Raw genomic sequence first — 18120 nt, forward strand, 5'->3', positions numbered from 1 at the left:
AACTGTAGGGGGGATGGGCTCACTAGAACATGACAGAGATCACTGCTCCCGATGACTGGGAGCAGTAGATCCCTGTCATGTTGCTAGGCAGAACAGGGAAATGCCTTGTTTACATAGGCATCTCCACGTTCTGCCTCTCCGTTCCACAATCGCAGGCCAGCAGACATCGAGGCCACGGGACCCAAGGGCACGCTAGCCATGGATGAGCCGGTCGGCAAGTGGCTAAAGTATATGTCTGGCAGTCACAGGAGTATCAGAAGATGAATATCTTATGCATGTGGATACCTTCAAAAACCTTTAAGAATGTATCCACTAATGATTGGTGAATAAAATAATTTAATTTCTGCTAGCACCCAAATTTTCAGTGTTTTAAAAAAATAAAGGCTTATCATTAAAAAAAATGTAAAATATAATTTTAGGCATGGTTATTTCAAACTACAGAAAAATATCTTACTAGAAAACCCATATACTAAACAGCCTTTATACTGTATAAAATGCAAGTGGTTTGTGCCATGAGTGATAGCAATAATAATTAGATATCATTTGTCTGGAACTTGCTCCCTTACCAATATTATATATTTTTAATACATGAGAAGGTAATTCATAACAGTATGTTTCATTTTATCATTGTAAGAAGGTTGGATATTTTGCACACTCTGTGACATTGTGTGCCTTTTTAATGCCCAACTCTAAATACAAGCATATTAATTCAGTATGTATGTAGTTTTTATATGATTTACATGCAATTCCTAGCAACTAGGTAAATACATGTTTAATGTTTTGCCCGCCACCCAATTTATAACCTTGTTCATGCAACATTGTGAGTGTACACTCCTCTGCCCCACTGTATAGCTGTGATCATTCATCATCTTTCTGGTAGAGCTATACTACTTCCCAGTTCAGTCTTTGTGCCTCTTGGATTGCTATTCTACTGACTGGACAGAGGTGGGAATGCTGATTCATTGTCTATTTAACAAACTGGAGTTGGAGACGTGACATAGGAAGCTGAATTGCTGAACCGGAAATAAGTATAACACCTGCATGGTTTTGCCTTGTGACAAAGATGTACAGTAGAAATCACAAGATTGGCTGTACAGAAGTACAAATCGTCCAGCAGGATAAATGGTCATCATTTACATTTTATAATGGGTATTTGACTATTTGCCAGGAGTTAAATTTTAAGTATATAGTATAATTCACAGTTTTCCATTGGTTTTCTGACATAAGCCTAAAACATAATGCTAGGGTATTTCCTTATTCTGTTTAAATAATCCATAAATCTGCATGTTCTTTGAAGGACTTTAAATTGTAAGTTGTAACATTAACATGTACTGTAATAAACCATGTACTTGCAATATGTGTGTTAGCTCTCCCTACTTTGTCTACTACTTCTTAGATATTGATCTCACTTATTACACTGGAACGATATATAAATGGTTGAAGAATATGGTTCATAAAGCGTACACATGGTTAATGCGTGCAGTACATGACCATCACTAATATGCTGTCTTATTTAAAGAACACAATAAAACCAAATACTTTTGTTTTCAGTAGTTTTATTGAAAAAAAACGCCTCTTTTGTTTCAGAAATAAATAAAAATATAAGGCAGTGAAATTCACAATTTGCAGTTAAAAATTTTTAGACAGCAAATCTATTTTCATAGTCTTGCAAGTTATTTCAAACTGCTTTGAGAACTAAGAAACACTATATTCTGAAAATTGTCCATACTAAATATACAGCACAAACATGCAATTCCATTTTCTGCAGGACTGACTGCAATTTGGCATACATGTAACTGTTAATGTGTCTACAATATAAACCTGCACCCAACAGGTGCACTATGTTTAGCTATGTTGAAAGGTTTCTGGATGCTTTAAAGGAGGCAGCGTACAAAAAGCAGTATATTCCCTACAAAGTATAATGCAGGTGTGAGTAGATGGGTACATGCTGTACAAGGGAAATGGTTTGTTTAAAGAGCATTCTAGGACTGGCAGCATGGTCTAAGAAGCAGGAATGTGACATAAGTTTCTGCTATATAACATTCTATAAAATTTTGTATCTTTATTCACACATTTGGAAAAATGCAAAAGCACAACATATTTTACAAGCATTTAGACACGCATGGGATAAGAAGCATCATACTGTTTCTACGGTGAGATCTACTAATCGCAACATGAACATAAACAAGGTATGTGTACATATGGGCAAGTGCATTTCTTGATAGCAGTATCCTGTAAGGAAATTGGAAAGCATGCCTATCCACTTACTCTCCGACGTGCATTGTTTGACTGTTGTAACCAAGTAATGACACATATAGAGTATTAAATATAAAACATTTTATGATTTCACTATATTCTTTCTTAGGGATCTTCTCCATCGCATATGTTCAGCATATTCTGGCTGCATGTCATGTCCATAGTCCTCATCATCTGGTCTTTCTGGTGGTATTTGGACTAGGTAGGGTTGACTGTCAGGCTCAATTGGTCCACTTTCAGGTTGATAAGGTTCTGGTTAAAAATATTTGTCCGATTGAACAAAATAATTATCTCATGATATTAAGCCATGGACATATTGCATGATACATTTACATACATGTCTACATATATAATGGCATTCTATATATACACAAACCTATATATATAGATGTACCTATATATGATATCAGATTAGCTAGCTGTTTAGTTCTACATTATTAGGTATATGCAAGCTAGTTAAATATAGCTTGCAGATACCTCAAGACATAAAATGCATTTGATTGTGCTGTGTTTCACAGTTTATATACATTTCATAATATTGTCTTATTATTTGATAGTTAAAAGTCAGTGTATTATCAATTAGGGACAGATATTTTAGTAAAAGATTACACACTGTATAATAAAATGCATTTTGTATTGGATTATACATTGTATAATTCAATATTTTTGTTTTTCACGGAACATGGTGCATGTTAGCTGAAATAATTTATGAGTAAATTATTGTGATTGAATCTAATCTGCAATAATAAATAATGTAATACATAATGCTAGAGGCATTGTCATTAGGTCATCATTATATATTATAATGTTCAGGTACATACAAAGTTAAATGCTTTAGAGGTTATGTCATTACTCAGTCTTGCCTGAGAGGCAGTAGCACCGTAGAACTTTCAAAGGGATGAAGGGTCAATGGTTATTTTAGCAGATAGCAAGCAGCAGGCTTTAATGTATTAGCATCATGTAAAATAATGTTAACTGATTTTAGTGGATACGTTGTCATACAAATCATTTACAAGCCACAATTAGTTTATTATTTACATAAATCATTTCTATTTCCATATGTTAAATCTCTATTTAGAAGGGCTACTTCAGATACAGTAGTTAGTAATTATATTGACCTCTCATATAACTGAGGCCCTGTATTCTGTTCTCATACTTGACATGGCTTTTTTTCACTAGAGAAATGCAAACAGGCTTTGTAAGCTGACATCGCTGTCCTGGTTTCCATTCCGTTGTTAGTATAGAAAATAGTCCCCTTTTTGTGATGGCAATACAAGTCATTAGCTATATCCATGGTGAAATTTCCCAAAAAAATCATTTCAGAGTAAGCACGTGCGCAAACATCTCAGAAACACGATTTTCATCAATTCAAACTGTAAGCAGCACTGGAGACTAAAATGTGTTAGCCGGAACCTGTAACAGGTCAAATATGTTGTTAGTGTTTAAAAGTAAGAGATGCACAATACATTGTTTTCCACCTAAATACAGTACAGACTTTAGTTCAAGGACTCATATATAAAACACCAAGAAACTGATATATGTTTTTCTGCAGCCATGTTTTTTCTGTTCTGCATGTATATTTTTGGAGACAAGGTGGTGTTTTGGGGTGTGCATTGACCAGGGAATGAGATAGAAGGAGACTAGTAAAATTATGCTGGACATCAGCTGCTAACCTCACAGTAACATGTCTTCCTTTGTGTATAAAACAAAAATACTGCTGTTGGAGCTTGCTGTTAAGCCCCCCACCCCATGCGATTGCCCATAACCATGTTTGACAGTCTCACTAGCTAATAGTTGTATTTTTGTTGCTCTCTGAAAAAACAGACGAGACAGGAGAGACCTTTATAATGTATTTTTTGGTTTTTCATAGTCACAAATAGGAAAAGATAGTGAAATATTATTATTATCATCTGAATAGATTGCAGTAGAACATTACAAATGGTATGCAACCTTGTCATCCAGCATGTAAAGACTATACTGTATCTGTCTCCGTGCTGATCTTTCTTTTGGTGGGTGGTCACTCTTAATGTATAGGGAAAACCAGACCTTTGTCCCTCAGGCTGGTCTATGTCAGGAGTGGTTGATGGGATAAGAACAGCGTATGTGACCCATGCACTGAAGAAGTGTTGAGTAGCGATGACATGCAATAAATGTTTTTTTAATGTAAATATAACATCTGAAACGTGACAAGTAGGAATGGGGGGGCGGTAAAGTTTTGCTTGTAAGAATTGCTGTGACAGGAGACAGATTATTTTTAAAATGATAATATCATTTTAATTAAAATAATTGCTGAAAAGGGTGTGCCATTTGAACTTTTTTTTTATATTAAATATGTCTAAATTGTATAGAGTATATATACTGTATGTGTTTGCAGCTGCACAGGTAGATGCTCATACCATGTCTATGGCTGCATAGTCTCATGTATATATAACAAACAAGGACAAATCTCTTTCCACCTTAAAGGAAACGCCTACCGTAATATATATATAGGGGCTGTCATTACTAAAAAAAATTTTAGTTCCTTGATTGTTATACTAATCCTCTGTTTCTGAGCCACTAACCCAGATGAAATATGTAGATTTAACTCACTGCAAGATTTTTCTTGACCAGAAAATAATGGAGCCAGGGACAGCCAGGCATCTAACATTTTAAGAAGGAGTCCACCATCCAAGAAGGAGGTCAGCAATGACAGCCATGACACTTCTTTCAAGAGGTTTCCTTCTAAAAGGCATTTAGGTTTAAGTAACTTGACCAAGCAGCATATCAAACCATCTATAGCCATCCTAAGGCTATATATTTTAATAAAATCAAAGAGACAGCAAATATATTTTTATCTTATGATAAATGTGCTGCAAATAAAATGAATAAATTAATTCCTAAAGTAATTTACACTCACTATTAATTATTACATGCATTGTTTGTTAATTAATATGGAGCAATAAATATATTAAAGTAAGCAATGAAAAACAAAACAAAATCATTATATTCAACAATCAGTTGTTTAGAAATTAACTTCATACTATATCTTGATAGCCTCACAAACCATTAAGACAATATAATGTGTAACATACCTGGATATCCTTGGCCATTGTAAGGAATACTTGCACATAATGAAGCATCACAATACCCAGATGGACCAACAGGACCCCTAATTCCTTGGTTACCCGGTCGGCCAGGAGGTCCTGGAGGCCCTGTAGAGCCTGTAGACCCTGGTGGTCCAGTTCTGGATTCACCTGGTGGTCCTGATTTAAGAACAGAAATACAAAATTCTGTAAGGTTTGTTTTCTATTGTTTTAAACTACAACTAATAATTCATCTGGCACTGAAACTGTCTAGACATATACTTGTACAATGTTAGGGCAATAAACGTCAGCATCTGCATGTGTTGTTAATGAAGACACCACCAAATTAACCAAAACATGTTGAAATCTCTGGCTATACTTATTTTTTCACTGCACCCACAAAATGTCTATTTTACTCAGGATCAGATCTGGCAAGACAGGACAACTTAAAAACATTAAATAATTCCTTGTTTCCACATCTAAAATATAATGACCTTTAGGGAAACTACCACATGCTAAAGCACACAGCAGTCTAACTGAAATGTATTTGTGCATCAAATCTGCTACTCTGTGTCCCAAGGGCAAATGAAGTAATGTTTTTTTTGGAACCAGTACTATTATGGTTAGCTAAAATGTAAATCTTAAATCAAGTGAGGATAAAATTGTTGCAAGCGTCTTGTACATTGTGTAATTAAAAACTGTGTTTTAACTACAAATTAAATACAGAAACAGCCTGAAAGCTATCCTGCCAGACTTTTTCAGATAATCAGTGAATACAACAAGTAATAGATTAGGGGACTGTTAGCTTAGAATGGAGTACTATTTGTAAAGTTGTATGTTATCCAGTAACAGTTGAAAAGCACACAGAGAAATACAGGTTTAGAAGTAAAACTATACATCTGCTCCTTACTAAATGTTCCACATTTAATTTTGCAAAGCACATTTGGTTCAGATGACTTCATCAAGCAAAGTATTACATTGGTGGCCATGAAAAAAGGAACATATATTAATGAGCACAGTAGAAGATTAGAACATGTCATAACAAAGCATCTTACCCTAACAAGACCTCACACTATTGACCTATCACCTAAAATTAAAGTAAAATAAGAAAAATAGAGCCAATTTCTTTTTTGATTATTCAGATGAAAAGTCAGGTAACCTTTTCCTTTTAGAACTCATCTCTTTGAATTACACACTTGGAAAATATATGTGAAACACTTACAATTCTGAATACCAGTCTTTAAAAACTGTACTTTAAGAACCACCACCCACAAAAAAAAAATATAATATGCCATTAAAGTTTTTTCTTCTTTCTATGCTGCATAAACACACTCACAAGCCATCCAGTGTGGTCTTTTTCTTCCACATTGCTCTACTCCTGCCCCATCTTCTTCAATTAAAATTATTTTGCAATTGTGTGAAAGGAGGGGAGTAGAGCAATAATATATAAACTAGAAAAAGTGGGTGAAGGTCCGCTTTAAAAATAAAGGCTTGAATAATGATTGATGATCTACCTAGGCCACCTAACAATACCAAAAGCAAGAGGCAAGTTGTTCCTTCCAAGAATCCTCAGGTAAGATGAACAATGAGTTAGTCCTTGGAAGAGAGATAGGTAATTTTGAACACCTAGAACCACATCCAAACAATAGGATATCTTTTTCGGGTGTAAATAGTTCACTGGGTTAGGGTGAAAAGGAGAAACCACCTTAAGGATAAAAAAGGCCTTAGGCCTTAAAAGAGAAGTTCAGGATTAAAAAAACAAACATTTATACTCACCTAGGTGAATGCAGCATCGGATGCTTCATCTGTCATGCCTGCTCTGTAGTGAGAGCTGAGCGATCAAACACCGCTTATTGCTCAGTCCCCCCCCTCCACTGAGCAGAGAGCCATGAATGTCAGTCAGCAGCTCTCTGCTCTCCCCACCAGCACTCACTGGAGCACTGAGCTGGGGAGGAGTTAGGGGGTGCTGGCTTAGGCTCCCAGAGGATCACTGAGAGGCTGAGCCAGGTGCTGGTCCAGGCTTCTAGGCAAATACAGACAATATGATCGGGATTCTTCCAGAGCCTGGACCAGCTCTGTGACCTCAGCCAACCGCTGTCGGCTGAAAACGAACCACAGGAGTGCAGAACAAACTTCACTCCTGTGATCCATAGGAGAAGTATGGCCAAAATAGCTTTGGCCATACTTCTTCTATAAGAAAGCCTTGTAGCACCTGAAAATGTGCCTTAAAAGACAAGGCCACTAACTCAGAAACCTGCCTCGAAAAGGTGATGGCAACATGGAAAGGTACCTTGTGAGTGAAAGTAGACAGAGGAATCTCTCTTATAGGTTTAAAACAGGGTTTCTGAAGAGCCAACAGAACAAGTTCAAGGTCTTCACATGAGTCACATGTGGACGTACAGGAGGCAACTAGGTAAGTGACAGCCTGTATAAGAGTTTTCATCAGGGAATGGGAGATAATTGTTCTTTGGAAAAGAATTGCTAAGATCTGATCTTTGATGGTTCTCAAAGCCAAATGTTCATCAAGAACAGACTGGAGAAAGGCCTGGATTCTTCCCATGGAGTATCTCCTGAGATTGAAATTGCTTGCCTCACACAATGCAAAGAAAGCCTTTAGGTGCAATGATAGACCTTGTGAAAGGAGAATTTTAGAAGCATGTGGATAATGGAATTGGATTGCTCCCTATCTTTAAGACTTGGGCTTCAACAACCATGGCATTAAAGACAGCAACTCTGAAGCAGAGTGGTAAACTGGTCTCTGTGACAGAACATCTTGACAATCTGGGATAATCCATAGAGAGTCCATTGGAGATCTGATGAGGTCCAAGTACCACATCTGTCTGTGCCAGTTTAGTGTGATGAGAATCACCAGAATGCCCTCTGTTTCATTTCTGCCAAGTAGACAAGGAAAGTGTAGATCACCAGGGCATACACTGCTATGGCTAGAGTGTTCCTGGATCTAGAAACAATCCTGCTCAGTTTACTGTTGAATCTGGAAGCAAGGGGGTCCATATTCTGCATTTCCCACCTGAGACAGGGATATTCAAACACTTTCAGGTGAAGAGGCCACTCTTCCAGACACTAACAACTGAGAAACTCCACCTACAAAGTTTCCAAACCTGGATTGTGCACAGCAGACAGAACTGAAACAAGATTCCAGTCATTCTCTTTGAACCATGAGACCTCTGGCTGCTCACTGATGACTGTCATATTCCACCACAGAGACATTGTCCAACCAAATCTGGGATGAATGACCCAAGGTTAAGGGGTCCAGTGGTGAAGGGATAACAGAATTGGTCTGAGTTTCAGTATGTTGATTAGGAGGTGGGCTTCATTCTAGCATCACATCTCCTGCACCAAAAGGGTGTCTAGGACTCCTCCGCAACCTGTTGGCCTTGAAGGAAGGATTCCCCTGTCTCCAGGGCAAGACCCATGAGCCACTAGGCCAGGGATCTCCTGATCCTGGGTGTCAGATGCATATGACATTCCAGAGACTGTGCCTTCTTGCCCCACACAACCAGAATGTTAAGTTGCAACAGTCTGGAATGGAATAGGCCATATAGAGTTACCTCGATGGATGTGACCATTAGGCCCAGAACCCGCAAGCAAAAGCAAAGGGCTTGTTGGCTCTTGGACTACAGAGTTTGAAACCAGGAGTGGAGAGTCAGGAGCTTATCTTGCAGTAAAAGAAACCTAGACTGGGCCATACCTAGTAGCAGACCTTGATACTCAAGTGATTGGTTACATCCCTGATTTTTGAAGGTTCAGAACCCAACCGAACCACTGTAGAGTCTGGACAGTGTGATGGACATTGGTAGAGAAGGTTATGCCAACTGATCCCTTAGGAGAAGGTCGTCCAGGTATCCTGCTATGGTGATACCCTGTTAATGAAACAGAGCTAGTACAGGAGTTAGAACCATGGTGAAGAGCCAAAGTGTGGTGGATTGACTGAAGGGAAACAAATTTGAAGTGTTCAGTGCTTACCACACAATGCATGTAGGCATTGATGCACTGGAAAGATGGGGATACTTAGGAATTCTTGATATCCACGGAGGCCAGAAGTTCCCCCAGGTGGAGAGCAGCAATGATTGACCCAATAGATTCCATGTTGAATTTTTTCACTTGAAGACATTAAGAGCCTTTAAGTCCTGAATGAGGCAAATTCGCCTTTGCTTTGGGGACAGTTAACAGGTTTGAGTAGATATCCTGACACTTTTCTTGTTCTGGAACAATGGCAATGACTCCCTGAGAAAGTGGCCCTGACCTGTGTCAATGCATCAGGGAGATCTGCTTGTCTTTGCTGGGATGTTGGCAGAGTTGACAACAAGAAACAGGGCAGAAGGAGAGCTTTAAATTTTACATTATAGCAAGATATCCGAGACACTTTCAGACCTTGCGGTTGCAATTGTGGAGGTGTCCCCTCATTGCGAGAATTACTTGTTTACAAGCTTTGAGGTTTTTGAAGGCTTGCTGCAATACTGGGTCTCAGGCTTGGTCTTGGGCCTAGAGGACTGGGAGAAGTGAAAGGAAGTCTTCCTAGATTTATAGGTAGAGGACTTTCCTACCTGGTGCCTTCTTTTGCTGAGGCAAAAGGTTGTTCTTCCCCTACTGACATCCTTAATAAGGTTGTCCAGATAGGTGCTAAGAAAGGTGATTGCTATCGAAAGGCATATGCAATAAAAAATGTTTGTACTAATGTTTAGCAGACAAGTATTTGAGCCAAAGGGAGAGATCCATTCTAGAAATTAGGCATATTCTGTCTGTAAGATCATCAACACAGTAGTGCAGGGCTACAAGTTCCAATTGCTGGAGAACCATAGGATCAGTAAACATGAATCACGGATCCCTAGACATATCAGTGGACCCTGTCCCTAGGGTCTGGCAGATGGCAATAATCTGCTACAAAGCAAGGCCTGCTATGCAAATAAGGCCTTAGAAAGGGTTTCCAGTCTTTTATCCACATGATATTTTTTTCCCACCTATTTTTGGCTTCAAAACTCCAGTGCCAGATTCTAGTGAAAACCTGCATACCTTGTTATTTGTGCAAATAAAGTAAAAATTATCTTACTAAGTTCACGTACAATAACAATTTGTTACCTTTAGAGTAGGCAGATCATTTTTGTACTGACCTGGTGGTCCAGGGAGACCTCTGGGTCCTTGAGACCCAATTCCAGAATTACCTCTTTCCCCTTTTTCTCCTGGCATTCCTAGGGTAAATACAACATGGTATTACTTTATAGTGCAGAATATTACATTTGGTGGCAAACACTTTCACAAATACTTTCAATACGTTACAAACCACCGTCCAAACAAATTCACATAATGTAAAACCAATTTCAGAGAATACTATTTTATTTGTTTTTAATTAACTTCTAAATTATTTGGTCTTTTCTATCTGTTTTATATTACCTCTTTCTCCAGGTGGTCCTTGAGCACCAGGTGTTCCCGGGAATCCAGATCTTCCTCCAGGTCCAGGTTCACCTCTCATACCAGCACTGCCTGGAGGACCAGGTGGACCAGGAGGTCCAGGTTGATTGCGATTGGAATAATAGTCATTTGGAATCTGGTTCAACATTTGGTTAAATCTGCTCATTTGACCTTGAAAAACAGAAAATATATATATATATATATATATATATATCACAGGAAGGTAAATTATCAGCATACCTCTACACATGGGTGTAATTTAAATAGTCCGGTTAAAACTCAGGGAGCAGTTGGTAAAGTGGTTTAGATTTTAAAGATCAGATGTCAGTATGTTTTATGACTGTAAATGTTTTATACATGGAATAAAAGCATCTAAGTGGAACAACCTCCAAGCATAAGTGGTAACAAAACATTAAAAAAAGTATAGTACAGTCTGGGATTTTACTCAGAGGGAAAATTGGCAAGCTGGGTGGGCCAAATGCTTATCTGCCTTAAACTTCCAGTCAATTCAGGGTTATTTGGCACTGAATGTTCTGCAGTAGCGCTGGAAGGCAATCATTAACCAGTAATTCTGACATTCTATAGTATACAAAAAAACACTTCTCTCCTCTTGTATCAAACATATCAAGTAGAAAGTAATGTAAAAAGTATGTGAAAAAGGGGTAACCACAGAAGCACAGAGGTCATTATGACATTATCCATGAACTTACAATTTCCCACTACTGAAACAATTTAGGTTTCTAAATGAAGGTATTTCTTTTATATTGTAGAAATTTAGAGCTCACAAGAGGGAATACAGTGTGCACACTTTTAGCTTTTGCTAGCCCTGGCTAACTACGAAAAGGCTAGTTTAAAAAGTTGCATTGGTAGTTTTGTTCAGTGAAGTGGTTTTATTTCTTCAGTGTTTATATCTATCTGTGCCATATACGCTGTACCTTATATGTTGTTTAACAGTTTAAATTAATATTAACTGCTTAAGACACATTTGTGTAAAAAGACAGACAGGTTCCCAACAACAACAACAAGAGCTTTTTTTGTAAATAATAGGTTTCCAATTTTTGAAAGTACTCGAAAAATGAAAGCTCTCCAATTTCTGAAAATTCGACTTTATCTATGCATCAAATTGGTATTTTATTTCTATTTAATTAGAAACAGTAATAGCTCTCCATTATGGAAACGTGTATAGTCTTTATATATTCAACAATCTAACCTTAGGAATATAAATATGTTTTTTTCTTCAAACAATGTAATATTTTTATTCATTTAGACTAAACAGAAGGCTAACAAAAGTTCTTATATAAATAACTTCCATGTGTAGATAAATCTACATGTTTTCCTTATGCTCACATCTCTTTATTTCAAGTATTTTCAAAAGTTTTACAATGGTAAACTTTATTATACAGGCACGATGGTGTTTTTAATTATCCCATTAGGCAATCACACAATCCAAGATATCACACAATCCAATTCACAACATATCCAAACTTTTCCTGATTTCAAGGGACTGTCCCTGATTCCCTCATTTGGAGCAAAGTCCCTCTTTCCTCCTCATTTGTTCCTCCTTCAGTCTGATCTATATAGTTGTATATAAAATACACTTGTTATCTTTCAAAAAGTATTTCCCAGCACTAAACCTTTCATCCAGTTTCTAAATTGCTGCATTTTCTAAATTTCCAAAGCCAGTATAAAGGCATAGTAGTGGTAAATAAAAGCATTTGTGAGTTTAACTATTTTTTTTTGTATAATTCTCTAAGGGAGTGTGGAAGGGGTGTGTGTCCTATGCCTACATACTTTTGCTAATAGGTGTCCCTCATTCCCATCTCAAAAAGTTTGGAGATATGTCACAATTCTAGCAGTGCTAATAGAAAAAGCACATTTACAGCATGTACTGTATATACAACAGAATAGTTATATAGTTACATAGTTACGTAGTAGGTGAGGTTGAAAAAAGACACAAGTCCATCAAGTCCAACCTATGTGTGTGCTTATATGTCAGTATTACATTGCATATCCCTGTATGTTGCGGTCATTCAGGTGCTTACTGTATCTAATAGTTTCTTGAAACTATCAAAGCCCCCCACTGAGACCACCGCCTGTGGAAGGGAATTCCACATCCTTGCCGCTCTTACAGTAAAGAACCCTCTACATAGTTTAAGGTTAAACCTCTTTTCTTCTAATTTTAATAAGTGGCCACGAGTCTTGTTAAATTCTCTTCTGCAAAAAAGTTTTATTCCTATTGTGGGGTCACTAGTACAGTATTTGTATATTGAAATCATATCCCCTCTCAAGCGTCTCTTCTCCAGAGAGAATAAGTTCAGTGCTCGCAACCTTTCCTCATAACTAATATCCTCCAGACCCTTTATTTGCTTTGTTGCCCTTCTTTGTACTTGCTCCATTTCCAGTACATCCTTCCTGAGGACTGGTGCCCAGAACTGGACAGCATATTCTAGGTGCGGCCGGACCAGAATCTCGTAGAGCGGGAGAATTATTGTTTTATTTCTGGAGTTTATCCCCTTTTTAAAGCACGCCAATATTCTGTTTGCTTTGTTAGCAGCAGCTTGGCATTGCATGCCATTGCTGAGCCTATTATCTACTAGGACCCCCAGGTCCTTTTCCATCCTTTCCATTCTCCCAGAGGTTCTCCCCTCAGTGTATAGATTGCATTCATATTTTTGCCACCCAAATGCATTATTTTAGATTTTTCTACATTGAACCTCATTTGCCATGTAGTTGCCCACCCCATTAATTTGTTGAGATCTTTTTGCAAGGTTTCCACATCCTGTGGAGAAGTTATTGCCCTGCTTAGCTTAGTATCGTCCGCAAATACAGAGATTGAACTGTTTACCCCATCCTCCAGGTAGCTTATGAACAAATGAAATAGGATTGGTCCCAGCACAGAACCCTGGGGGACCCCACTACCCACCCCTGACCATTCAGGGTACTCCCCATTTATCACCACCCTCTGAACTTGCCCTTGTAGCCAGTTTTCAATCCATGTACTCACCCTATGGTCCATGCCAACGGACCTTATTTTGTACAGTAAACGTTTATGGGGAACTGTGTCAAATCCTTTTTCAAAATCCAGATACACCAAGTCTACGGGCCTTCCTTTATCTAGCTGGCAACTCACTTCCTCATAGAAGGTTAGTAGATTGGTTTGGCAAGAATGATTCTTCATGAATCCATGCTGATTACTGCTAATGATACAGTTCTCATTACTAAAATCTTGTATATAGTCCCTTATCATCCCCTCCAAGATTTTACATACTATTGATGTTAGGCTAACTGGTCTGTAATTCCCAGGGATGTATTTTTGGCCCTTTTTAAATATTGGTGCTACATTGGCTTTTCTCCAATCAACTGGTACCATTCCAGTCAGTAGACTGTCAGTAAAAATTAGGAACAATGGTCTGGTAATTACTTTACTGAGTTCACTAAGTACCCTCGGGTGCAAACCATCTGGTCCCGGTGATTTATTAATGTTAAGTTTCTCAAGTTTAATTTTAATTTTGTCCTCTGTTAAACATGGAGCTGATTCCTGTAATGTGTAATGAGGATAAACACTGCAGTTTTGGTTACTGAAGCCCCCCGATTCCCTCGTGAAGACTGAGTAGAAGAATAAATTCAATACCTTCGCAATCTCCCCATCCTTTGTAACCAGATGTCCTTCCTCATTCTTTATGGGGCCAATATGGTCTGTCCTCCCTTTTTGACTGTTTACATACAGTAAACTTCTCAAATTTCTTGGGACTTTTTTTGCTCTCCTCCGCTATGTGTCTTTCATGTTCTATCTTAGCCATCCTTTTTGCACCCTTACATTTCCTGTTGCATTCTTTATAAAGTCTGAATGCTGATGATGATCCCTCAACCTTGTATTTTTTGAAGGCCTTCTCCTTTGCTTTTATATGCATTTTTACATTGGAGTTAAGCCATCCAGAACTTTTGTTCGCTCTTTTAAATGTATTACCCAATGGGATGCATTGGCTAATGCCCTTATTTAATATGCTCTTAAAGCAAACCCATCTCTCCTCCGTGTTCTTTGTTCCTAAGATTTTATCCCAATTTATGCCTTCTAGCAAAGTTCATAGTTTAGAGAAAGGGGCTCTTTTGAAATTCAGTGTCTTTGTATTCCCCTTATGTTTCCTATTTGTGTGATTTATACTGAAGCCAATCGACCTGTTATCACTGTTACCTAAATTGCCCCATATTTCCACATCCATAATAAGGTCTGTATTATTGGTAATCAGTAGATCCAGTAATGCTTTATTTCTAGTTGGTGCGTCTACCATCTGACCCATAAAATTGTCCTGCAAGACATTTAGGAACTGCGAGCCTTAGATAAATGTGCGGTTCCCTCCGCCCAGTCTGTGTAATTAAAATCCCCCATTATGATAACACTTTCCATCCTTGCTGCTAATCCAAATTGTGATAGGAGCTCTGTCTCTCCTTCCTCCCTCAGGTTAGGGGGCCTATAGCATACTCCCAGTATTATTTTCCCCTTAGCTTCACCCCTTTGGAGCTCTACCCATAAGGATTCCACCTCCTCCCTAGCTTCCTTAGTGATGTCATCTATCACATTCACTTGTACATTATTCTTGATATATAGGCATACCCCTCCCCCTTTTTTACCCTCTCTATCCTTGCAATAAAGGGTATACCCTTGAATGTTTGCCAGCCAATCATGAGAGCTGTTGAACCAGGTCTCTGAAATTTCCACAAAACCTAAATCCTCCTCGTACAACATTATCTCTAGTTCACCCATCATGTCCACCAGGCTCCTGGCATTGGTGAACATGCCACGTAGTTTAGACTGGTTGCATATTATCCTCTTATTGGGTGTTCCAAGATTGCAACTAGGACTTGCTACTATACTTACCTTGGGTTTTTTTGCTTTTGGTCAACCTACCACTAATGCCCCAATACTACCCTCTGGAATATGTTCCGTGCTGACTATCTCTACCTCTGAATCCTCCCCCCATCACCTAGTTTGAAAACCCCTCTAACTTTTTGGCCATCTTCATTCCCAGCTGATCTGCACCCTCCTCATTAAGGTGCAGTCTGTCCCTTCTATAGTACTGGTTATCGACTGAGAAGTCAGCCCAATCCTCCAGGAACCCAAACCCCTCCTTACTACACCAGCTCTTCAGCCACTTGTTTATTTCCCTAATCTCCCTCTGCCTTTCTGGTGTGGCTCGATCTACCAGTAGTATTCCTGAGAATATTACCTTGGAGATCCTTTTCCTCAATTTAGCTCCTAAATCCCTAAAATCGTTCTTTAGGACACTCCATCTGCCTCTGACTTTGTCATTGGTGCCAACGTGCACCATGACAGCTGGGTCTTCCCCAGCCCCTCCCAGTAATCTGTCCACCAGATCCGTCCACCAGATTTCCTTTTCCTAATATATAGCGCTACACTTTTTATTTTAGGTGAAGGAAAAGGAAAGATAGATTCTGGTGGTAGGGGACTCAATTCTTAGAAGGACAGAGAGCCTGTTGTCTATCGGGCGCTCGGGTTCGGCACATCACGGATCTGGTGGACAGATTACTGGGAGGGGCTGGGTCAAAGTCAGAAGCAGATATATATTATATAGACATATAGGTCAAAAACCACAATCAATAAGTGCATATGAACAGTAAGTAAAAACCTATCACACCTTGTATGACCATAAATATGGATTGCACAATAAAGTAACAATGTGTTATGTAACAAAACAGTATAAAGTGAAACAGTATTTAGTAAGTCTTAATTGACAAATATAAACAATAAATTATAATTGAAAGACCATGAAGGTCCAGCAAATCTAACACCATGAAATTATGCAAAAAAAGTCCTGAAACATAAAAGTCCACAATATTAGTTGTAGAGAAAACGTGAAGAAAAACCACCACCAAAAGTCTATGGAGGTTACACGCTAAGAGTGGTGGATCTGTAATTCCCAGGTTCGCAAGTAGACAGAATTAACCAAATCTGGCGGGTAGGTGGGCTATGGAAGAACCACAAGTGGACAGATGGTCTAAAATGGTGCCGGGGCCATCACCGGAGACATCAAAAGGCTTACCGGAACTTAATGACTTGAGAAGACATACGTCATACAAGTCAGAAAGGCTTATTGACCAACCGGTCTGGACAATGTGTCTTTTCTTTTCAGATGTTGTCAGCATACAGCACAAAAGGGAAATGACAGCACAACTTCCACATCCATAGGCATTCCGACATAGGCCAAACGGGTATTCATATGCCATGCGAGGAGTAAAAAGACTCACATAGCGTGATAACGTTTAAACACACTTGTTCTTATCTCTTATCTCTTCTTATCTCTTCCACACCAGGATCTTTTTAGCAGCCTCCAGCAGATGCACAACTCTTGAAGACAGGTGTATTCCCCAACTCCTCCTCAACACAAAAGGGTTGTGCGTCTGCTGGAGGCTGCTAAAAAGATCCTGGTGTGGAAGAGATAAGAAGAGATAAGAAATAAGAACAAAAGTGTCAGAGGACATCTGTAGCCTCCGTCTGCCGGGCTCCGGGGCGCATGCGCGGTGGACCGGCGCTCCGGGGCACACCCGTAAGCGGCCCAATGGTGCGGCGCGTGCACAATAGTCCCCTAGTGCGCGCCGTCGTAGCGCGTCACGTTGATGCGTGCGCTGTGGGGGCTATTTCTGATGGCTCCAGCACCCAGTCGGGTTGCTGGTTTGTCGTCAGCTGTTCCTGGTTCCTGCTTCACTGTGCACTCTGCTCCTTGCTGATACCTGTGTTGACCCCTGGCTAGTTAAACGGACTCTGCTCTCTGCTTGATACCCACTGACCTCTGGCGACTCATAAACGGACTTGCTCTCTGCTTGATACCCACTGACCTCTGGCTACTCATAAATGGACTTGCTCTCTGCTTGATACCCACTGACCTCTGGCTCCTCATAAATGGACTTGCTCTCTGCTTGATACCCACTGACCTCTGGCTACTCATAACGGACTTGCTCCTTGCTTGATATCTATACCGACCCCTGGCTATCCATTTACGGACTCTGCTCTCTGCTTGATTACCCGGTGCTGACCCCTGGCTTGCCTTAACGGACTTTGTGCTCTACCTGATTACCCGGTTCTGACCCCTGGCTTGTTTCCCGGACTTCCTGCAACTCCACTCGGTCCCCTGACCCTGCAGTGGCACCTTCATTTGCACCTTCAGTCAGCTCCGAAGACTTCTACTGGGCTTACAATTCTTGCACCTTAGGAGCTCCCATCTGCTGGAGGCCCGTGCCTCTGCGTGCCCCCTGATCCCTGTATCATCTCCAGGGGACAGGGTGCGCGTGGTCGTAAGGGCGAGCCGCACTCTGCATCTTGGCCTCGGTGAGTATTGGTCGTGACAGTATAACCCTGGAT

General features: G+C 39.5%; 1 protein-coding gene across 4 annotated transcripts in view; it reads right to left on the minus strand.

Annotated features, from left to right (window-relative positions):
* Positions 1–1539: 1539 nt before the first annotated feature.
* Positions 1540–18120, minus strand: part of COL12A1 (collagen type XII alpha 1 chain) — a 264287-nt gene continuing 247706 nt past the window's right edge. For 3 of the 4 annotated variants that reach the window (XM_073626810.1, XM_073626812.1, XM_073626811.1), the window contains 4 exons: positions 10728–10916; positions 10448–10525; positions 5328–5498; positions 1540–2508 (listed from right to left, as the gene is read on the minus strand). In XM_073626810.1, coding sequence (XP_073482911.1) covers positions 2339–2508; positions 5328–5498; positions 10448–10525; positions 10728–10916 — 608 coding nt within the window. In that variant the 3' untranslated portion in view covers positions 1540–2338. Of the gene's footprint in view, positions 2509–3374; positions 3670–5327; positions 5499–10447; positions 10526–10727; positions 10917–18120 lie in introns of all 4 variants that reach the window. The other variant, XR_012243891.1, reaches the window with a different exon arrangement.

The sequence above is a fragment of the Aquarana catesbeiana genome, linkage group LG04 (genome assembly GCF_042186555.1).
Source record: "Aquarana catesbeiana isolate 2022-GZ linkage group LG04, ASM4218655v1, whole genome shotgun sequence".
Lineage (NCBI taxonomy): Eukaryota > Metazoa > Chordata > Amphibia > Anura > Ranidae > Aquarana > Aquarana catesbeiana.